This window comes from Miniopterus natalensis, chromosome 1 (assembly GCF_054644295.1).
Source record: "Miniopterus natalensis isolate mMinNat1 chromosome 1, mMinNat1.hap1, whole genome shotgun sequence".
Classification (NCBI taxonomy): Eukaryota; Metazoa; Chordata; class Mammalia; order Chiroptera; family Miniopteridae; genus Miniopterus; species Miniopterus natalensis.
In genome coordinates this window covers 48,829,303-48,853,965 of record NC_142081.1, presented here as the reverse complement: position 1 = coordinate 48,853,965, position 24,663 = coordinate 48,829,303, and the positions used below count along the sequence as shown (strand labels likewise).

Sequence of the window (24,663 nt, the reverse complement as noted above, 5' to 3'; positions counted from 1 at the left end):
GGATATATTTCAGATCTGTTTCCCCATTTCCACTCATCCTCATCAGCTCATGTCTGTACTGTTTTAAAGACCACCTTAGCTTCACCCTTTCTAATCAACCCTCCAGAATGCTGCCAGTGATCCAAAATGCAATAAAAGCAAGTCCTTCAGCATAAAATGAGGCTCTTAGTGATCTAAATACTGTCTTCTCTTTACACACCAGTACTACCTTGCCTCCCTAAAGTGGCATATCCTCACATCTCCAAATACCTATCTGCTTGGCAAAACTCATTTCTCCTTCAAAAGCCAGTTGGTGGGGAGAGGGACTGGAGAGGGAGAAGGAACGGGGTGAACGGGTCATTGGGGAGAAAAAGGGACATCTGTAATATTTTAAACAATAATAAAATTTTAAAAATTAAAAAAAAAAAAAAATAGTTCAAAGGCAACCTCACTCATGAAGCCTCCCCAAACATCTCCAGACTGAGGCCACTACATACAATTTGCCTCTATACTTCCACTTCATTAATTTACCTAACTCTCTAAAACCTTGTAAGCTCCTTCATAGCAAGAATTTTTCATTTTTTTCCTCAGGGCAGCCACACAGTGCTTTACTCATTCATTATAAGCACTAGATATTCATTGAATGACTAAAGACATCAGAAACAGTCTCATTATTTTATAGACACATTACTTTTATTCAAAGATATATATAGGGTGTCCCAAAAAATGTATACACACTTTGAATGATTATAAAGTCAGTGTTTATTAACATACAGTTCATTTTCAAAATTTAAAAGAATCTACAAAAATATTTTTGTCAAAGCCTATTTTCAAACTGATGACCATTCTGGTTCAGGCACTGCCAAAAACACGAAGCAACGGAATTGCCAATACCAAGAATCGTTTTGTTTGATATTTGTGCTCCCTCAATTCATCGACTGTTGCTGGATTTGTACCTTAAACTTTATCTTTTCTGTATCTCCATTAAAAAAGTCTAGTGGATAAATTGTTTGTTCAAAGCTTAGACTGGCTAAAAAGAAATATCAATTGAGCTATCAGCTGTTAAAGTATGTATACATGTTTTTGGGACACCCTGTGTAACTACCTCAAGTGTAAAAAATAAAGCTAATATTTGAAGATTAGTCAAGTTTCATATTATGAAAAACAAAGCCGATAAGCAATAGTTATTTTTAGAAGCTCTGTACAAAGCACACATTAGAACTTGTGACTTGTCAAGTTTGCCCCTTTAATCATGTTTCTATCTTTATCAACAATAATTCTGTAATAAGTGTACTAAATATTGTAATTTAGTTAGTGACTGGAATAGACAAATGAAAAGTAGGACATCCAAATTGTTATGCGAGTTCTGATTTCAGAGATTAATTTGTATTGCTCACTCCTAGCTTCTCAAAAATGAGTAAATAAAAGATTAAAGGAAAATAACTTCACTTAAGGTGACTACCTTTTCTTAGAGAGCAAAATGAAAGGAAACAAAAGAGACTAAAATAGTATTAACAGATCCTTAACTGATTTTTAAGGTAGAAATTAAACTATTTGTTCAAGTCAAATTGAGTATCTGATTATATGAATTTTTCAGTTTGTAATAGCTATTAACTTGAAATTATATCTTTCAATTTATTCTAAATTATCAGGCAAATAAAGTACTTTTACAAATAGCACTTTTTTTTTTTTTTACTAAAAGTACTTTACAAATAGTAACATTCCAAGAAACTTATCAAATGATAAAATGCTATCCAATCTATAAATCTTAAAAACTATTATAATAACATGGTGCTATGTAAACCGACCTGGGTCCATATGGAGGGGAAAAAGTGTGACCAAAGAAGTGTCTATATATATATCCATCCAACTTCTCAAACACTCCATCATTATCTACTTGATAGTCCTTCATGTCTTTAAGATAATCTTTAACATCATTAACAAAGTCAGTGAAGAGCTTCTGATCATGTATAAAGATACCATGTATGAAAAACTTATTGATGAATTGATCGAGTTCTTTCCAGTGATGAAAACTATCCAGTTTTTCTAATAAGTACCTTTCAATTAACTGTCTAAACTCATCTATCCTTACAGGATTCGACACTTTCATATTAAAAAGGTTAATAGATTCCTGTTGAGCACATTCAAATACACCAGTACAAGCCTTTCTGAAAGAATTATAATTTTCACTACAGCCATGTTCAGCACTGCATTTTTGTGAATTTGTATTTTTTCCAAATTCTTCAAAGTGAAGTGGCTTTTCTTTCCTTCCCTCTCTTTGCATGGTAGGACCTCTATTATTCTGGTTTTGTGTACGTGCCTTATACTGTGGGTGTAAATATTCACTAAAAACTGTTGGTTTTTTAGCTGTTCCTTCTTTTGTGGCACCAAATCTTTTATTGCCCTTTTCATCAAAGATATTCTTGGTGGTATCTTTGAAATGTCTGAAAGTGGATTTAACTGAATCTGAGAATTTTTTCAGATTTTCTTTCACAGCTTCTTTAGCCTGCTTAATTTTTTCTTTATGATGCCTCACAAACTCCTTGGTAGAATTCTTCATGGCATCAAATGTTTCCTTAACTGAACCCAAAAATGTATCCTTTGACTTTTTAGCCCTGTGGTTTCCTCTGCTCCCTTTCTTTCTTCCATCAGTCTCTTGTTTTCCACTTTGATCTTTTGCCTCAATATACAGTCTTTCCCACAAATCAGAACGCTGCTGTTCAAAGGTTAGCTTCTGTTCCAGCTCAGTGAGTCTTTCCCGTAAGAGTTCTACTTCCTTTTTTTCAGTCAATGCATTGGGAGAGTCTGGGTTGCCCTCTGACTGCCTAGAGCTTAACTGCTGAAGTTCCACCCTTAAAGCCATGGTTTTTAGTCGTTCTCTCTCCAGTTCCCTCCTTAGCATCTTTGCTTCGGCCAATAGAGTCTCCCTTTGATTCAGGAAGCTGTGTGTTTTCTGCTTTTCTTCTTTCAAATGCTGCTTAAGTTTCTGGTTTTCTGTAACTAATTCAGTACTTGTCCCTTTATCTTCCAATATCCTAATCTGTTCTCTTAGTTTCCTTAACTCTTCCTGTAATGAAGACAAGGCTTTTTCTTCCTTCTCCAGAGATATTCTTAAGTACTGATTTTCTGTATCAAGGCTCTTTTTCTGAGTTTCAAAGGACATCTTCTCTGTTTCAGTAAGGGTCCAGCACTCTGCAAGGTTTTCCTTCAATGACTAAATTTTTGTGGAAGAAAAGAAATAAAATTGTTAAGTGCTCTAAAAGCTGAATTTAAATATTTAAAATATAACAAATCCTCCATAAATTTTTAGTGTCTATTTCTGCAGAGACTATCCTTAATGTAAGCCTTTTCAATGTATCAAAATTAGAAAATACAAGGTTAAGATACAAAAAAACATGCATAGCAAAGAACTACATTAAAATAAGAACATAGCATGTCTGAAGACTTTGAAGGCAGGAGAAAATTAGCTAGAGTTTGGTTTGTCTCCAAGATTCTAAAACTAGAGATGGGGTACTTCTGATTAGTGTTTCCCAGTCATTTGAAATACTTACTGGAGGACAGGAAATAGGCCCCTACCTAATGACTAAAGGATTCCAGTCTCTCCCGAGAAAGCTCCTAGGGAGAATGCAGGCAGGACTAAAGGCTTCTCTGATCCTTGCATGAGGGAGATTTTTTTTTTAAAGTAAAATTACAGCTAGAGATGACTTCACGCTTCAAAAAAATTCTCTTTATATTCACTGCACTCTTAGAAGGAAAAAAATTTCAATAATCCTCATCCTATTTGAAACATCCTAGTCCTATGCAAATTAACATCCCCAAGTTCTGATAAATCATTCCATTTCTCTCGCACTTTAGAGGACAGAATGAGTCTCAGTAACATTTACAACTAATCCCCCCAAAGTCAAATAATCTGAAGAAACTGTGACCAAATTAGCAATAGAATTCCAAGGTCAGCAACCTTGACAAAAATAATTTTAAAAATCATGTTCACAATCAGGTTTACAGAATTGTGCTGCAGTTCAAGCTTGCCTGGAGTGGTCTGATTTTTCTTTCTACATATACGTTAGCAACAAACTAAGCAAAACAGCAAGAAACTGAACATATGTTTAAACAGGTTAAAAATGGTTATCAATATTATCCAGTCAGTTAAAACACCTTACTTAAATTTTGCTTGGTTTACCACAGATACGGTCATTCCATATGAATCAGACCGGAAAAATGTGATTTGCAGAAACAAGAAGAAAAAAGTCCTTTAAGAGAATGACAGAATTTTCCACTTGAAAAATAACTATCTGAAGTGGATGTTGCACTGTCTGGCTTATTAATCTCCAGAGAACAAATTTAAAGTTTCATTATAGTTACTTCATCTGCTGTGTAAGAGAAAATAAATTTCAGCTACCCAACAAAAGTAGACCATGAAACAGTGTTGTAGCATTATCTTTAAATGCACAGCCAGCCAGCCAGCGAATGACTGGAGGACACAACATTCCTTATCCAGTAAACTGCATACTTTTTTTGTTGCTGTTAATCCTCACCAGGATATTTTTTCCATTGATTTTTAGAGTTGAAGGGGGGGCAGGAAGAGAGAGAGATGGATGTGAGAGAGACACATGATGGTTGCCTCCTGCGCGTGCCCCGATAGGGGCTGGGGATCTAATCTGCAACCGAGATACATGCCCTTAACTGGGAATCAAACCTGCGACCCTTCAGTGCGGGGGGCCAACGCTCTAACCACTGAGCCGCACCAGCCAGGGCAAGCTTCATATTCTTGAATTAAGTGACTTGGTAAGCAGATCCTCAGCAGGTCTTCCACAAAGGTCTTCAAAATCCAAACCACATTTAACAGCTGGAGATAAGAGCTCTGCAAGATCTGACTCAGTAAAGATTTATGCAGGGCAAGTCTCCTAAAAGCCAGCGGCCTATGGAACTAAAAACCATGGCGGTGAAAAAAATGACTACTCTTTTGAAAACATCCTGACCAAGGTAGAGAAAACTATACTATTTATAATTAGCTTCAGTAGTCCTTCCCTGAAAGATGTAATAATAATGTTTTATATATATAACATCAATTTAAAATAATGTCAGCTATGATATAAGTGATTAGGACTACCATCGTTGAAGTCAGAATTAAATTCAGCTCTGCTAGTTACTAGCCTTGGGCAAGTTACTTAGTTACTTTGAACCTCTTTCCAGTCTTTATTTTTTATTTTATTTTTTAAGTTTTTTCTTTATTTTTATTGATTTCAGAGAGACGAAAGGAGAGACAGATAGAAACATCATTCATTGATCGAAAGAGTCATTGATCGGCTGCCTCCTGCACACCTCCTACTGAGAACTGAGCCCTCAAACAGGGCTCTTTCCAGTCTTTAAAATGAAGTTAACACTTGCCTAATTCACCAGGCTGTGGTGAGAAATAAGAGAAATATCGTATGTAAGGTAGGTACTCAAAAAAGTGACAAGGACACAGTAAGTACTCAATCAACAATTACCAATATTATTAATAATTTATTAATCTGCACTACACCTGTATCTGAATAGCATATTAATTACTGGCTAACAATTATTTTTTTATAAAATATATTAGTAGTACATACCTTATAATCTGTAACAGACTCTTGTTTCTGGTCACATTGGGAAATATGATCCTTCATATCAATCAATTCATTTTCATGTATCTTTCTGACTAACTGTTGACGTTTCTGAATCTGAATTGTGCCTAAAAATGAAAAATTAGATATATATAACATAAATGTTATGATTACCAATACTTTGAAACATATAATAAAACATTTAATCTGCATATATTTAATCAAGATAGGATCATTTTCAAAGTATAATTCATTAAATGGTGGTAGATGGATGTTAATATATAAATCAAGCCAAGTAAGTTAATATATTTTTTTGTTTTATTTCTCATATACCCAGGGACATTTAAGCAGTTCACTATCCTTTTGATTAAAACAAGACACCCCCAAATTACCCTAACAAAGAAAACAACTTACGTAATGTTTTTATGTTACTCTATTGAGACACTCAGGTGTGTTGTGGTTTTTTTATAGTGAAAAAATCACTATTTTGCTAGAGTGCCACACATTGTACTTTGACTCATATTTCTTCTGAGCTAATTAAAGGGTACGAGGATGCCTGCTGGGGCACTGCACAAAATACGGAACGCTTCATGGATCTGTGTGTCATCCTTGCACAGGGACCATGCAGATCTTCTACGGGTCCAACTTTAGCATATGTACTGTCAATGAGAGCACTCAGATCTGTTGTTTTTGAGGGATCTCTGAAGTACATAAAGTGTTGCATTCTCCCAGACAGAGAAAGAAACAAAGCATGGAGTCTATTCATAGGTTATAATAAGGAAAAACAGAAATGCCTATTGTTTCTTACTATATTTTGCTTAAATAATGTAACACAAACCCAAAAGGTGTAGCAAGGAAAATAACTGGCTAACTGATTACCCACCATTCTCAAAGTCCAATCTTTTAAAACTTCTGCGTTGGTTAGGTCTGTACTGAAGTACCACTGTCCCTATCCCAGCAGCAATAAAGGAATCTTAAACCAACTAAGTTGCTACATATTTTCACCTTAAAATATAAAATGTTAATTGGCCAAGACATGCCTGTTCACATGCTGCTACATGCTTCATGCGTGAGAGAAAAAGAACACTACACCAGAAACAAGGCAAAATGCATTTGACAATTTTAATGTTACATCTACTGAGTAGCATAGCAGTATGTAAAGATATCACAGAATTTGTAATGAAAGGATGTAATAATAGTTTACTATTTCTTCTCTTATTGCTAAAAAAAATTTTTAGTTTCTTCAATACATCTTGAAAAACACTAAAAACTTTTGCCAAATTACAGAAAACTGTTACCAATTAACGGCTGATACTCTGTTAAGATTCACATCCTTTAAATTTTCAAATTTATAAAAGCATTGCAAATTTGTTTCAGTATTACTCAAAAGAATCTCAGATTTTTTTAAATGTTAAAATACATAGGTAGTTCCCAGAGTGACAGAAAATCTTTCTTCTCAAATTTCTAATAGGAAGAATTCCTTTGCTCACTGTAAAATAACCTAAAACTATGTGTTGAGATGGGAATTGGCAGTACTATTACACAGCATGTGTTTGATGACTTTCTTTATGTGGCCCTTAATAATCTCGCTATTGGGTTTCTGTTTTGTTTTTTCCCCCCCCAAGAACAAGGTGACAGCAGCTCCCTGGAGTTTTGGTTATTTTCCCCTATATCTTCAGCTGCCCAATTATAAACTGTTAGTGTTACTGCCTAAAGTACAATCTTTGGCCGTCTGGTGATGTGTACAAGCCTATCTGCTTTAATCACATTAACTCACTGTCAGTTTTTGCTACCACTGCTGTTAAGACTTCTCTACAGATCTCACCAGAGCTTCCAGCCAATATATCCAGCTGCCTGTTAGGCACAATTTTGGGGGAAACTTCATGAAGAAAAAAGGTGAACTTCAACAACTACCCTAAACCATTCTAAAATAAAGGAGTAAAAACAAATCAAAGTGGCTCATCATTTACTTACTTTATCATCTAAAAAACTACTCTCTAGTAACAACCCCACCTCCAAAAGTAAAGCAGCTAGCACACTTATTGGAATTCAAAAAAACAAACAACCAATATCTCCAGTATCCTAGCTCAAAGTTCTGTTTTCCATTATTAGTTCCATGTCCCATATTTCACCAACCTTCTCTCCATGCCCACCATCACTATAATTAAGGCCCTGATCACCAAATATCTAAATTACAAAACCTCCCAGATGACTGTCCTAATTTTTTCCATACCATTCTTTCCTGCACTTTTCCTCTAAAATTACTGCTGTCAGGTCAATCTATAAATCAAACTATCCTACCCAGACTCCAACATGTTTTGGAATATAATGGCAACCCAGAGTCCAACCTTACACTCCTTTTTTTTTTTTTTAATGTTTTTATTGATTTTTAGAGAAAGAGGAAGAAAGATGAAGAAATAGAAACATCAATGAAAGAGAATCATCTATCAGCTGCCTCTTGCATGCCCCCTACTGGGGATCAAGCCCACAACCTAAGCATGTGCCCTGACTGGGATTTGAACTGGAAACCTCCTGGTTCATGGGTCAATGCTCAACCCCTGAGCCATGCAGGCCGGGCTACACTCCATTATTACTAAACAGCAATTCTGCTCTAGTCCAGGCAATCTTCTCACTGTTCCCAAACCCAGCAAGTTTCCTTACAGGTTATCGGGCTCTCCATTGCTGGAATGTTCCACTTTCCTTCCACCTAGCACAAGCATAAGACCAAACACAACTCAAATCCTACCGCCTCCAGGATGACTCAGTAAGTATAGCCTATGAGCTATAATCTGTCTATACTACATAACATGGAACCTACTTATATTGTTATATTACCTGCTGAAGAGCTGGGCAGCCTATCAATAGTCAAAGCAACTTCTTGAGAAAACAGAATCAAATGAACTCCACTACTGATTTAGAATATGGACAGTCCATGAGCAAAGAGAGTAAGGAAGACAGGCAGACACTTCACACATGAAGATTGTTCTTTAAACTTCTGTGAACAGTTTCAGAACCTGAAGCAGTCCCAAAGACCTGTAGGTACATTCTTTTGCTATCCTCAGTCATACTAGTTTTCTCTTCCTTCCAGGATAGGTCTGACACTCCAAAATTATATGGAGCGAAAGTTGGTGAATGTTCTGAGTGATTCATTTAGTACATTTTTGTTAAATGATTATAAAGCAAGTAACTGTGCCCTAGCCAGTTTGGCTCAGTGGCTAGATTGTCAGCCTGGGGACTGATGGGTACAGGGTTCAACTCCAGCCAAAGGGCACGTACCTCAGTTACAGGCTCAATCCCCGGGCCTGGGTGAGGGCGAGTGAGGGAAGACAACCAATCGATGTGTTTCTCTCACATCGATGTTTCTCTCTCTCTCTCCCCCTTCCACTCTCTCTGAAAAGCAATGGAAAAAAATATCCTCAGGTGAGGATTAAAAAATAATAAAGCAAATAACTGATTATGGTGTGCAAAGACTAACTTCGTGATGCACAAGAAATTCAAACTGGCTCTGAAGTCAACTCAAAAGAACTTTTAAAGTGTTGAGATTAGTGTCAGAATTAAGAAACAATGTGATATCCTTTAAATAGTGACCTTGAAAAAGTAATAGTTACTCAGGTACGTTTTTATATGTTCATTGAGCCAGTCTTATTACTATATAAATCATCTTCATATTATGTTACTCAGTCTTTTCATATTCTGAAAAGCTAGTTTCAAGAACTACAGGAAAATGTTTTACCTAAATGTAATTATCAAAGTAAATTTTACAAGTAACTGAAATCCTAAATAATTTCTCAATTTTGAAAGCACTCCTCTCTAAATTGATCTTTCTGAAAAATACTTAAAAATCCATGCAACTGGTGAGGTTTTAATGGAATTAGATTAACATTAAGTCACTGTCCAATTTTTTTTTTTTAGTAGGAAAAAAAGATTAAGATAAGACCTTCTCCTTTGTTACCTCCAGGTTTACCTGTGGGGAAAAAAATCTTGCTCAAAAAAAATACATTCACATCTAGATACTAAATAAAGTTAAATTTGTTCCATCTAGATACTAAATCAAGTTAAATATATATTTCAAATCAAATCAAATTACAACAAATTTCAAGGGAGTATACAAATTATAGTGTTTCAGTATTAAATTCAAGGAGGCATCTACCAGGAGTCTAAATACTTATTTTTATTCATATAAAGTTAAATACAAGAAGAAACACATTTTATTGATTCTGACTTAAAACAACATTGATTGTCTTAAGTTTACCCTAACATTATACTACGGTAAATAATGTATTTTTTCCACAAATCAACATGGGGTACACATATTTCGTTAATCTTTACATATGGAACACATGGGTCGAAAGAACCAGCAAAACAGGAATATTCAGATTGTGAATGTTCAGTTCTCAAACACTCTCATCTTTGTCCAAATATATACGTTAAATAAGAGTCAATGGCTGGGCTCTCAAATGAAAAATAACACCACATGGAATTCCTTTCTCTTCTCACCCAAGAGACTTTCACAGACTTTGCATTAAGATAATCAATGTATATAAACACTAACAAGACTAACAGTGAGCAAGTATAATGCTAAACTATAAAACAACAAATGTCTTATACATAAAGCTTGCATGAAACCTAAAGACAGGAATAATGAACACCAATTACTGTGGCATTACCATTGTAACTATTTCAAATGGGATTTAAATAATCCTCCTAATAAAGTCATAGTTCAAACTAGTTTAATTGTGATCTTAAAATAAATTATTTGCCTCATGGAAAGCATTTCAGATTTTTTAATCTTCTGATTTTTTCCTTATAAAAACACATAGCCCTAGCCAGTTTGGCTCAGTGGTTAGAGTGTCAGCCTGCGCACTGAAGGGTCCTGGGTTTGATTACAGCCAAGGGCGTATACCTCGGTTGCAAGCTCGGACCTCCAGCCCTGGTCCGGGCACGTGCAGGAGGCAACCAATCAATGTGTCTCTCTCACATTGATGTTTTTCTCTCTCTCTCTCTGACCCCCCCCTTCCATACTCTCTGAAAAGCAATGAAAAAAATATGCTTGGGCAAGGATTAAAAAAAAAAACAAAAAATATAATAATCTTTACATTTTTAAAATAAATACTGCTTAATTTCAGTGAAAACAGCTTTGTGAAATAGGCAACACTAGCCCTACTTTCCAAATGAAAATACTGAGGCTCAAATAGGCTGTAAGCTTTCCAAGATCATATATTTAATGACACTAAAACAGACCTAAAATTCCTCACTCTTAGTAAATGCCTCCACCCTATGCCATCAGTTTATGTTTAACAAATTTTCAATTACTTACCATAGAAGTGTCCAAATCCCATGCTGATTGCAATCACTAGAGCAAGTATAACACACTTATTGAGGCCACTACTGAAATGGCGTTTACACAACTCCTTAGGGGGTTCAGTTTCTTGGTCAGGGAGCAGTCGTTCTTCAGATTCTGAACTAGAAACAGTCTTCTTCCTAGCACGGCGGCGTCTAAAGGCAGGACTGGGCTGATGGGTGGTTTCATCACTACTTGATTTGTCATCGCTAGGCTGAGATGAAAATACTATTTAAAAAGAAATGTAGATAAATATTAAAAATTTTAGAAAAGGTTTCCCAGTATATATGATTTAGAATAATCAATGCCATCCCTACATGCCTGTTTTACATAAGACAGCCAAACAAAAACAAAATAAAACAAGCTCAAGTTTTCAAGTTTATCGACACAATGCCAAAACATAAAATATTTCAACTGTGATATACAAGAATCTGTTAATCATATTCTGTGCCTTTGAAGGTCTGCATTTTTTTGTTAAACCTCTCTTGTAATTTACATCATTAGAACAACCATTCTCATAGTCTATTAAATTTCTTTGATATTAGAGCTATAAACAAGTACTATTTCTAGAAGGAAAAATCCCCCTGTATCTCTTCATTCAATTTCAAATAGAAGTAATTTAAGCTCAACTGCTTAAGGAACACAGGGACATATACAAATAGTTCCTTGGGTATATCTGGACCCTAGTTTCACTTCCATCCTATGAGTCCACAATCAAGGTTCAGAGCACTCTAGTATAACACAGGTTTCCAGAAGTCAGATGAGCCCTTCCCTTCAACTGCCACTCTTACTAGAAGGCTATTAATTTCACCCTCTAGTAAATATGTCAGCATGAGGAAGTGACACAACAGCTATCCGATATTAAGGACTAGTCTGGTGCTGCTCCTTTATGAAAAAGACAGTAAACAACAAGTTTTTTAAAAATTCACAAGAAATCTCAAGTCCTGGAAACATATCCAATAGAAAAATTATCTTCAGTTTTTTCATATGTATAATTTGTTAACAGGGTTTCATATATCAATAAAATGTATGTTAACACAGAAAACTGCATGACTCAGTAATAATTCCCCCGGGCCAGTTAGAAAGAAAAGGAGCACTGAAAGTAAGGATAAAATGTGGACTTGAACTTGATACACAAGTTGTTGTTTGCTCCAAAACAACAAACCATGCTTCAAAGAAGCAAAACAGTTCTTGAGAAGGCAGGTTATCCATGCCACGGGAAAGCTGATAACTTAGGTTAGGCAATACTTTTTAAAGGAGGATCCTGGAGATTCAGTTAATTTTCACATTTACAATGACATACACAAAGACAGAAGGCACTACTGAATGGATATTCCTAATATTTAGTGACACAGGTGCCACTGAGAGATCTGTTTTCATGACCCTTATGCCATCATGTTTATCTGGTAATTCTTGTTCACTAGGTTTTCCAAGATGCCGTCGCCTCAGCTGTGAGGTTACATTTCTTGGACAAAGAGAAAGAAAGGAAGACTTAAATAAAGCATTACATAATACAAAGGCATTCATGATCAAGGTTGGAGTATTTAAGTCAAACTTTCTGACGGTATTAAGATGGGTAAACGTAAAAACAAACCTTTTGTCAAAATTCCTTAAATAAACCTTCAATTCTACAGTAATGTATTGCCTTCACTGTATATTCCAAGTAAACAAACCAGCCTAACACATATTAATAAATTCACATTCTTATCTAATGCTTCCATCTTTTTAACCCATACATATGATAGCTGAAATAGTTTGATTTTTAAAGTCTTTCAAACTTAATTTGGCCCACAGTCCAAGATGCAAGCAATGCAAAGGCATGCAATAAGCTTAGCCAGCTTTATTACCAAATCAATTTAAACACATGTTTAGAGCATCACAGCGGACAATAGATATGTTGAAAGCACTAGTAAAGAGTAAATGTGACTAGGCACACTCAGCTCTAGAAAAGCTGACAGATTTAGTCACACCACCTTGGAAAGCGAGTTGGCTAGGAACATGGTGTTTCAGCTGATCATCCCATCCCCTTATGTATTCAGGAATCTTCAACAGCTTCTCCCACCACCTTTCTTTTGTAAATAAACAGGAAAAAAGATGTATAAAGCTTTATTATAAAGAATAAAAGGGAGAAAGAGAATTGAAAATACTTATTTTAATTATCACTTAACATTGTTATCTGTGCTCCATCAAAATCTAACGATCATGCCTTTTTAAAAAAACATACAATACAAACTTTTCTGCAACTACCAACTTTGCTCTTAGGGAAGGAGAGGGTCATATGAAGAGGGTGAGGAGTGTTCTTACATCAATAAAAGGTTACTGACTGTCACAAAAATTTAATTTAGAAAAAAAAAATTAAGATGAAATCCAAGAGAGATAAAGAAAGGGAAAGGAAAAAAACAAAATAAGCAATGGGTAGCAGGGAAATTAAACCAAGAAAATATGGGATAAGGTAAGGAGAACAAAAACTCGGAGCAACTGATTTACATATAGTATTTTCAACATAGTCCATTGTCATTTTTGATTATTTTTAACATTTTCTTTATTGAAATAATTCCTTTAGCAGAGAGAGCAATGAATAAAAATACCTAATAAAATATACCTCTTAACTGAATCTACAAAATTCCCAAGAAGTCCAAATTTAGAAAGTAGATTAAAACTAGAATAATGTGCTCTGAAGTGTCCATGTATCTGAAAAACTTAACAGTACGTGTAGGGTCAATTTCTTAAATGTCTGCTTGGAACCTCCTGCAATACTCCTGCTTCATTCAACTACCTCTTCTGGCCTACAAATATTCTCAAATTAAACCAGCATAGTCTTTAAAAAAAAAGTACATGAATATATACCATGAATCCTATATTAAATAAAATAAAATTCAATGACCAAAATGGATTCTAAAATCCATTACATTAGCCAATACTGAAGTTTCTCTCTGACCACTAAGAATGCAGATAAGTATTTAAAAATTTGAATGAAGTGTTTTCAAGCTCTTGTTTATAGGCAAACTACTGAAATACTAACTGAAAGTAACTCATCATTAAATAACTAAAAAATCTCTATTGATATTTTATTAACATAAACTATAAATTCCATTGTCTAATTTTGGCAAATATAAATATAAAGGAATGGTAAAATCTAAAGAAATGATCTGAAATAGACTGCCAGCTACTTGATCCCTGTTTGGCACATGGTAGCACTCAGTAAATATTTGTTGAGTTACTAATAACTGAATACATCTGAAAGATTTCAGTAAGTTTCTTTCACTATTTCTACAATATAAAAGTTTTACATTGCAGGTAGAAATCTTAACATTCTCCTGCTTTTAGGTATAATGTCTCAATCTCCCACTCTTAAAGATCTAAAAAACATCAAATGCATTGTTTGTTGTGTTTACAACATTAACAAACCTCCTTGAAGCTTTTTCTTGATCTTTTACTTAGTAACAGATGGTATTTATTGTTATAGCAAAAGACTGTGCTCTAGGCCCTAGAGTACAGGAAAATATTAAGTAGAACAGTAAGTTTTATAAAAATGTTTCTTGAATTTGATCCAAATATATTTAAAACTTGAGATTTAGGATTATAAAACAAGCCATTATATAAAATATGATCACAGGAGTCCTTAAGTGTGTTATCAGTGTATTCTTTGTATAGTTCTTACCAGTTTCTGGCGGACAGAAAGTATACTGGCTGCTAGAGGAAGAGCCCATGTTAAAGTCTTCTGGACTCTGTGCTTCTTTAACAATTATGGCTTCTTCTTGATTTCCAATTTCTTCTAACTTAGGTGGCTCAAGGGTGACAATATCAGAATCGTCACTGACAGTTCCAAAAGAAACATTATCTTCAGGTGACTTTTCTTCCTCTCCCTGAGGAATCATTAATTTTAGAGACAATAAATTCAACAATTATTTAAGAGCCTTATATTTTCTACACAGCTCAAAGTGTATAATAGTACTTAAGCGGTATGGTAATTTGGGCTTAAAATAAAACATATGAATCCTGCCCAATGATAAAGGGTTACTCAATAGTAGGGTTATCTTTTAGTATGAAAACACCTTCAAATCCCTCAGGGCTTCCAACTGCTGCCTACTCCCGGCGGGCTGCAGAAGCTAAGCAGCCCACCGTTACAGCCCAATGACCACAGAAAGGAGAGGAATTCTCACCAGTTCCACTAGTTTATTTTGAGTATAACTCTGTAGTACCGGAGACGGTTAAAAGACTAATTAAATTTTCCTGCTTGTGTATGTAAATAATCTTTAACAGTTATGCCATGTAAAGATCATCTAGCTATTTAGTTTTATCTAGAAGTCAAGTCAATGCTAAAAGATAACATTTAGTTTGTTCTCAAATTTAAAAACTGACCTTCATTTTAGCTTACTTTCTCAATATAATTCAAGGATGCAACCTAATTAGACAAACTATATACCAAGATATCAATAAAGGCCCATATACCTATGGATTGATACTGAACTCTGAACTGTCTTTTCCTGTCTGAAGATGGTATTAGTCATTATAATAGTTATACTAGTTCTTTGGGGTTTTCTGCATAGTCTGTTTATGATGGCTACACATGTGTAATTATTAATACTCTTTTCATGGCCCTAGTTGGTTTGGCTCAGTGGTTAGTGTCAGCCTGCATACTGAGGAGTCCCAGGTTTGAGTCCAGCCAAGGGCACATACCTCGGTTGCAGGCTTGACCTAGGCCCCAGTTCAGGACGCATGTGGGAGGCAAGCAATCTATGTGTGTATGTGTCTCTCTCCCCCTCCTTCCACTCTCTCTGAGAAGCAATGGAAAAAATATCCTCCTGTGAGGATTAAAAAAATACATATACTCTTTTCATGGCTTACATAAATGTTATACTAGATGCCAAATACAGAAAAATGAGACAGAAGGCAGGACTCAAATCACGATAGTTCACAGGACAGAAATGGTCCAGAATGTTTTTTTTATAATGAAGGCCATAAAACCTGACTGCCTTCCATTTACCTGCCCTTCCCACTTTGGGAAAATTCAGCCTCAACTGAGATCCCATGGTTACAGTACTGTCCCATCGCCAATGGCCAACAAAGTGACATCAATACTGAGACTTCCTAAGAATAAGCTATTCTTCCTAGCACTGAGACCACATTATTCAACCATCAATGCATCCTTCGGATTGATTTATGATCAAAAAGGGGAACTGTGGGTGGAAAAAGGGGGGTTCTGTAGAAAGTAACCTCACAGGATGATCTGATTATAAATTCCTGGGCAGGTCATGGTAGGTAGTCATGCCCTAGGCATATAAGCAAGCCCTGTCCATTATTTCTGTGGAGCTAGGTCAATACATCTTTAAAATAAACTGTAACCACCCCCAAGACAGCACACAGTCTTGTTAACTATCCTGTAATCCAATCTCTGCCTTGCTTTTTCCCACCCCCATGTGGTCTTCCTTAATTTCAAATGCATAATAGAAACTGCAAAACTTATTCTTAGGAGCATTTGAGATCTTGCTCCGAGCATGTGCTGGATTTGGCTCAAACGAACTCAGAAAAATTCTCTACCAACAAAAAAGAATGCAACCTATTTTGAAAGAAAATTATATTACAGGTTAAATGATTAAGTCTTTGACACATTACGAAGAAATTACTTTTCTAAATTAAGACATCTCAGCCCTGGCTGGTGTGGGTGAGTGGTTGGAGTGTCGGCCTGTGAACACAAGGGTTGTGGGTTCAATTCCTGGTCAAGGGTATGTACCTGGGTTACAGGTTCCAATTCCCAGCCCCAGTTGGGGTGTGGTTGTGTGCGGGATGCAACCAATCAATGGGTCTCTCTCACTTTGACGTTTCTCTCTCCTTTCTCTCTCCTCCTTTCCCCTTCCTCCTCTCTCTCTGAAAAGGCAATGGGGAAAAAATCCTCACGTGAGGATTAACAATAAATAAATACACCTCAGTCAGGAGTTTAAATAAAAGCAAATAATGTTAGCCTTAAAAGTGATCAATCTGGGGAACCAAAAAATTTTCAATAAAATTTGTTTATAATTCAAACAGGAACCAAATGCACAACTAGAAATGGAAGCTTTAATTAGTATTCTCTATGGTTAGCATATTTCCACAGAGTAAAACACAAGCTTACCTCAAGTGTTGATTTCATTTCCACCAAACCTGGATAAGCAGTTTCTCCCACTAACATTGTGACATTCTGGCTGCTCTCTAATATAAATAAAGTAAAAATCAAGTCAATTATACTTTATCACTCTGGCAGTCTACATATATAATGATCTGAATATATAAAATGTATTCCTAATTTTTTAAAGTGGATTTAATCAAATGACACACAAGTCATTCTTCTGTTGCTAAAAAGATCTCTGGTATTTCAAATATAATTATTTCAATATTTGAAATTGTCAGGGGACAATTTTAGATACTGAACTGAAATCATTTAAGTCGAACTAAAGCAATACAATTTCTAAGTACACACAGTCGCTACCTTACAACCCCAAAGTAGTTACTTAATCTAAGGTGTTTATAAAAATCTGTTGATATGGAAAATCAATTCTCAGGTATCTGAAGGCACATATCCTGCATTGCTAAAGTTGATTCAAACTAAAAGTACCACTACTCTGATGATTGTCAATGTCTGGTAACACTAGAATCAAAACTATGGCTTCAAATTATAAAATCCTTACAATTAAAAATGGACTGTAAAAAACAAGAACTTGAACACAGAAAAGCAAGATGATGTCACTACAGCAGATATATTTTATTAAACTCCTCAAAGAAAAAAATGTACAAACAAGAGCTCATAATATTTGATTTTTAATGAAAAAAAGGCTACACAATATTAACAAGTTAAAAATATTAAAACAATAAGCATATAAATTTATGCATATCAAAGAACATACAGGGTGGGACAAAAGTAGGACTATAGTTGTTCATATGGAAAATAGTACAATAATTAATAAATAATAATACAAGAATAAAACTGTTTCACATGCTCACAACTGTAAACCTACTTTTGCCCCACCCTGTATACTAAATATTTACAGCAATTATCTCCAGACCAAAAAAAATTATAGGTCGTTTAAAATATTTGTGCTCATTTTTTTCTATCATAAACATGTATATGTCATATAATTTAACCCATATATAAAAAAGAAAAAAACACCCACTGCTTTTGTGTTATAGTTCCTAGAATATAGAATATTAATTTGGAGGTAAGATTCCTCAAACAAAGGTGGATGTCGGTCCAAGAACTCCTAAGGAAGTATGGAAACTTTTTAATATACATGAGTATATGCATATTTTGGGAGGGACTGTCCTCTTCAGCTTTCAGATTCTCAGAGATCTCTAACCCACGAAAGATAACAATCACTGTTCAAAGGAGATTAGTAATCAACAGGTAGGCTAAAAACAAGACTAACAGTATAATCTATTATATTTCTAGCCTGGACACCTCCACTTCATTCTCCAGGGGGAAAATGTTGTTTACATTTTTAGTATTTTTTTTTTTTTAAAGTTAGAAGTAATTTAAATATGAAGGTAAGAGTATGCATTAATTATTTGGGTATCATATTTCTCTATATAATTAATGTGAACATCAAATCCCACAGGAAGTGGTATTATACATAACATAGATTAACACAGTAGTTAAATATCATTTACCACCTCTAACCAAAGTACTTCAACATGTGAAAATAAGTGGAAGAGTTTGGTAAATCCCTTGTGATAATTTAATAATTTTGTCTTAACCAAGATTAATAATACTGAGTTACTGGTTACATGTGTAGTATCAAAGACCTGTCTGGAGGCCCAAATGTATACTATAGTTGCAAATAACCCCCTGGGAAGGCTGATATCACTGGGCTTTGCAGGCCTGCCTACCTAGTCCATACTAACATTCTAGTTCTTCAGTTGCCTACTCATTTAGATTAGCCAGATAGCTGTCCACCTAGAAAGCAAGCAAGATTGTAATGTCCCTAACACATCCTATTTTTAAAAATAAATACAGACTGGACTTTTTTTAAACATCTTACCTCCCCGCTCTAACTGCAATACTTGTAGCTCCTCTTGCTCTAAAGATGAATACTCTGGGATGAGATCACAGCTGTCGCTGGCTGTCCCATGTTCAGAACTCACCATCTCTATATCAGACCCCTAAGGAAAAGTGAAAATCAGTAATTTGTCTATCAGCTCCTCAAAGCTGGATTTGAATACAAATAAATGCTTCCATTATTTAAAGTCCCGATGCTGCCATACTCCAAAGAGAACAGTATCTAATCTGGCTATCTTTTGTTCAATTTATACATAAAGGCCTATGGCAGGGAAACAGCAAAATGGAGAAAAGGTTTAGATTCTAAGAGAAGTGAGCCCAAAAGTAGACTTTTTCTATTCTATAAATTTGAATCCCAGAGGATAAACGTTTGTGAGCTACTTCTATTAATTTGCTTCTACTCAAGATTACAGAGTTTGTTTGGTATTATAGGGTATAAAAATTTTGAATCGAAAATTCAAATTTACAGCCTATTCATAGAAATAGTCACATTCAAATAACTACTTATTACAGCAATGTATAACAGAAAAAGTTTAAGGCGGAGGCTTACAATGAACTCATTAGATTAGTGGGTTTCCTTATAAAATTTTAGATTATTTGTTATTCTTCCAAGCCTGTCCTTCCTACTTTGTCAGATTGTCTTTTCTTTAGTAAACAGTGGATCTTGAGAATTTTTGTGTGTGTCTTAGTTAGTGAAATAAAGTTAACCACTAACTGATTCTGCTTCTCCCCATGTCCCTCATTCAATTTTCCTATAGTTGACTAATCCATGAAATCAAAAGGTCTGAGTTCACCTCATAAACATACTTCAAAACAACAAAAATTTAAAGAACTCATTGAAGGAGTGGGTTTTGAGTTGAGTACTAAAGAATTCTGAATGTAAGTTTTTGGGGTTGCCTGAAGTGGTAGGAGAACGGTAGAACGAGAGGCAAGATTAGGGATGGACTGGGGGTTTCAGAGGAGATCAGTTCTGGCCTAAATCAGAATGGGGGCAATGGGAAAGGAAAAAAACATACATGTAAAAGAAACTAGCAAAAAAGAATAGAACTTGATAACTAGATATGGGGAGAAGAGGGATAAAAGTACAGATATGATCTGCTCTGTGACAAGCTATCCCCTAATGCAGAATACCCTCATGACACACGTAACTAAGTGCCAGAGAGGTCCGCTTGCTGTCTTGCTTCACTGCACTCCTAAGTAAGACTCCCACAGCTGCCTTGCTCCAGATAATTATCCTTGAAGGAGAAGTTGTTGCTATGGGAGTTGATCGAAGCTTTGCAGAAAACAAGTTAAAAATAGAAAAGTCACTTATTAAAAAAGAAACTACCTCACACACAAAAAAAAGAAAAGAAAAACCACCTCAAACTCAATTGGTACAGCTGCAATTAAATTTTGAAACTTTCTTGCAGAAGCAGCAATCAGTTTTTTGTTAATGTTTTTTTCTAGAAGATATGACTAACCAACTGTCTAAACCTTACATTATTAAAGTAATTGTAAAAAATACCATTTAAAATCTTTTTTTATTTTTAAAGTTTGCTATACTGGTGTGTTTTTTTAAAATTGATTTTAGAGGAGGGGGAGAGAGGGAAAGAGAGAGAGAAACATCAGCTTGTTGTTCCACTTATTTATGCATTCATTGGTTGTTTCTTGTATGTGCCCTGACTGGGGATCGAACCTGCACTGTAACCTTGGCATATCAGGATGATGCTCTAACCAACTGAGCTACCTTTATTAATGAAGGGAAACAAGTGAGACTTAGGAGATCCTAAAACAAACAGGGAAATAGGTAAATCCATTAAAACTTTGAATAGGTATAGATTATGTTACTGCTTCTATTCATCAGCATTTCATGATTTTTCTATAATGGACATATATTACCCGTGTGAGAAAATATGTTTATTATGTACTAATTATGTAACATTATACTTCTGTAATAAAATTCATTTTGTGATAAAGTTCTAGCCATAGTCCTTTTCCTATCAAGTTCTCCTACTACATATCACAAGTGGAACACATGTTCTCCATGCTCCTTTCTGTTTTGTTATACACAGGCTCTGATATTTTCCAGTAACATATTCTTGGCCAAATTACTTAAACTCTCTAAGCTTTACTTTTCTCAACTATGAAATAATAATAAAAACAATCTATACCAGAGGTTTAAAATTATAAGAATGTAGGTAAAGCACAGGACCTGACCAATAATGAACCCTCAATAAATATTTTCCTTTCTCAAAGCTGGGAAAAGCAATGTACAATAATGTAGAAGATGCTGGCTCATAAAGAGTTTTCAGTAATGAAGTTTACTGTAGGTGGGAAAATGTCTAAGGTATGAACAATGAAACCATATGTTTAAATGCAGAAAAAATACTGCCTTTCAAAGAACCCAGTTTACATCACTGCTAACACTGTAATATTACAAATTGCCTTATAAGAAGTATTAAACAGCATACCTCATGATTGATGACAGTCCAACCACAAGATGAATCACTGTCACTGGAATTTTCAGACATCTTTCAGGTCTACAAACACAAAAACACATTGACATGTTGGGCATATTTTTAAAAACCCTATTAAGTACTATATGTGACCCAAATATGAAAAGTGGCTTGCTGTCTCTACTTTGAAACTGACACAACCCACCCATAAACTGACCATACAGGATATGATTGCATACCCGCATAAACAAATACAATCAAACTTTTAAGACAAGGAGATCCTCCTGAGCTAGCAAATACTTCAACTGAAGTTAAAAAGGGGGGGGGGGGGGGGGGGGACGGGACACACCAGAGGCTGGTTAGAAACTGTGGTCATTGGCAATAACCGAGACTTCGTCCTAAACCAGCATACATTTGTCTCTACCAGGTTTGTTCTCCTCTTTTTTCTTAAACTCCTATTTAAACTTCAAAACCAAGCTTACTAAAGTGAATTATACTTGACTGACTTTGTTCTATTGTTCTGTCTAGTCATATTGTTAGAATGAAGAAGAAAGCTGAGTCTGAAAGAAAATGCAGGATTTGGGCAGGCAGAACTGAAAGGAAAGAACCCAATTTAACTGTGTGAGGAAGAGTTGAGAAAATGGTGAAGAGGGAACTGGTAGCAAAGTGTAAAAGCCTATGTTTTCAAAGGACAGTAAGGTGTAAAAAGCATGGCTGAAGAAACCAAGCATGGGGAATAGAAGAGCTCCCAGGCCAATCAAAATGTGTGTTAGCAACATGAAGCAACTTAAATTTTTCAAGCAGGGAAGAAACATTATCAGTTTTTATGAAAATACCATGTCAGCAAATACTTCAACTGAAATTTTTAAAGGGCGGGGGGGAGACCAGAGGCTGGTTAGAAACTGTGGTCATTGGCAATAACAGAGACTTAGTCCTAAACCAGCATACATTTGTCTCTACCAGGTTTGTTCTCCCCTTTTTTCTGAAACTCCTATTTAAACTTCAAAACCAAGCTCACTAAAGTGAATTATACTTGACTGACTTTGTTCTATGCATTTAAGTCTTATTGTACAGTGTATGTACTTCTATTATTGCACATATACTGAGAATACATTAGATCCAAGTTGATGGTTGGTGTTCTAATAGAACTCTACTGCAGAAAATTTAATATGGAACTAATAGTCAAATAAGAACAGAGTAAAAATATATATCTGAATCTTCCACTAATGATTCTAGAAAGTTATATTTTTAAAAGGGAAGATAAAAAGGGGCTGTTGGTCACTACAGTATAAATGTTATCATGTTTTAGATAAATTAATCTAAAATAAGACATATAAAAATTACATGACTTTTAAGATCATGCTAGAGCATTTTCTAATAAGTTCATTTGAGGTCATCTGATTGTTTCATTTCTTATTTACAACTGAATAGGACCCAGACAGTTTTATAAATTTAATGATAAACCTGCCAAAAAACATTACAGTGAATTTTTTCTGCCCAGAGGAGATTATTCCAAAGACTATAGCTTGAAACCCTATAGGGTATGAAACAACTATATATTTTAGCAATTTTATATCAGCATTTCCTATTAAAGTGACTATATAAATCCCATTTTCTCACTGAACTAGTTTACATGAGCTTTCAAAAAACTTTTTTTTTTAAATGTTTTATTGATTTCAGAGAGAAGAAGGGAGATGGAGAGAGAGAGACAGAAACATCAATGATTAGAGTTATTGATCGGCTGTCTCCTGCATGACTGGGGATCCAGCCCACAACCCAGGCATGTGCCTTGACAGGGAATTGACCAGTGATCTGATTCATGATTCGACACTCAACCACTGAGACACACTGGCTGGGCTTCAAAAAACTTTCTGATACGGTACTACTTGTATTTGTTCTACAACATTTGAAAATTATGAGTTTACATATGGGACTATACAAAAACTGAGCAATTAATTTTGCAGAAGAAAAGGAGAATGGTCAAAGGAGGATTTATAAATGAGGTTACAAAGTTTTTCAGATATGCTAGGCAGCACATTTTTAAACTGAAATAGCTGTCAACATTTAAAAATTGAGAGAAATCACAAAAAATAAATTCTGGTTCCTCATTTAAAAAAATGAAGATATGATGAAACTGGAAGGAATTTTTGGACTGATTTGTTAATCCTCATTGGAGGATATTTCTTCCATTGATTTTTAGAGAGTGGAAGGAAGGGACAGAGCGGGAGAGTTGGAGAGGGGTAGAGCAGGGAAGAGAGAGAAACATCTATGTGAGAGAGATACAGTGATTGGTTGCCTTCCACAAGTGCCCCAACCAGGCCAGGAATCAAACCTGCAACCCAGGTACATGCCCTTGACCACGAAGCGAACGGGTGACCCTTCTGGGGCCAATGCTCTAACCACTTAGCCACACTGGCCAGGACTGGAAGGATTTCTTAAGAGAGAATGGAAAATTATTACAGAATAAAAGCAAAAGCAGCACTTCACAACTGTCTAAATGACTATCATCAAAAAATCAACAACATGTGCTCTTGAGGATGTGGAGAAAAGGAAACCCTCCTACACTATTGTGGTGGGACTGTAAATTTGCGCAACCACTATGGAAATAGTACAAATGTTCCTCAAAAATTGAAAATAGAGTTGCCTTAAGAACCAGCAATACCACTTCTGGATATTTATCCTAAGAAAACAAAAACACACTAATCGCAAAGACATGAACCCCAACGTTCACTGCAGCATTATTTACAATAGCAACCTTAAGTGTCCATCCACAGACAACTGGATCAAGACAAAGTGGTATATGAACAAAATGGAATATTACTTGGCCATAAAAAAGACCCTGGCCAGTGTGGTTCAGTGGTTGAGCATCGACCCATGAACCAAGAGGTCATCAGTTCAGGGCACACTCCCAGTTGCATGCTGGATCCCCAGTAGAGAGCATGTAGGAGGCAGCCAATCAATGATGTTTCTCTCACATTTAAGTTTCTATTTCTCTATTCCTCTCCCTTCCTTTCTCTCGAAATATAAATAAAACTTACTTAAAAAAAAAAAAATTGTGCCATTTCTGACATGGATGGACCTAAAGGGTATTATGCTAAGTGAAGCAAGTCAGACAGAGAAGGACGAATATAATATGATCTCACTTAGATGTGGAATCCAAGAAACCAAAACAAATGAATAAACAAAACAAAAGAGAGCCATAAGTATAGAGAGCAAGCTGACGGTTGCCAAAGGGAGGAGGGGATTAAATGATAACTATTTAAAAATGAAATAACTTAAAAATCTCACTAT

At 35.3% G+C, this 24,663-nt stretch overlaps 1 protein-coding gene and 1 non-coding gene across 3 annotated transcripts in view; both read right to left on the bottom strand.

Annotated features, from left to right (window-relative positions):
- Window positions 1–24,663, bottom strand: part of CCPG1 (cell cycle progression 1) — a 42,094-nt gene that overhangs the window by 2,355 nt on the left and 15,076 nt on the right. The window contains exons 2-9 of one of the 2 annotated variants that reach the window (XM_087821352.1): window positions 21,388–21,456; window positions 18,921–19,041; window positions 17,021–17,097; window positions 14,570–14,774; window positions 12,882–12,977; window positions 10,885–11,136; window positions 5,574–5,695; window positions 1,788–3,193 (exon numbers count right to left, since the gene is read on the bottom strand). In XM_087821352.1, coding sequence (XP_087677478.1) covers window positions 1,788–3,193; window positions 5,574–5,695; window positions 10,885–11,136; window positions 12,882–12,977; window positions 14,570–14,774; window positions 17,021–17,097; window positions 18,921–19,041; window positions 21,388–21,447 — 2,339 coding nt within the window. In that variant the 5' untranslated portion in view covers window positions 21,448–21,456. The remainder of the gene's footprint in view (window positions 1–1,787; window positions 3,194–5,573; window positions 5,696–10,884; window positions 11,137–12,881; window positions 12,978–14,569; window positions 14,775–17,020; window positions 17,098–18,920; window positions 19,042–21,387; window positions 21,457–24,663) is intronic. The other variant, XM_016224907.2, reaches the window with a different exon arrangement.
- Window positions 6,140–6,242, bottom strand: LOC148094127 (U6 spliceosomal RNA). The gene has a single exon (XR_015716346.1). It is a non-coding gene; the product is annotated as a U6 spliceosomal RNA (small nuclear RNA).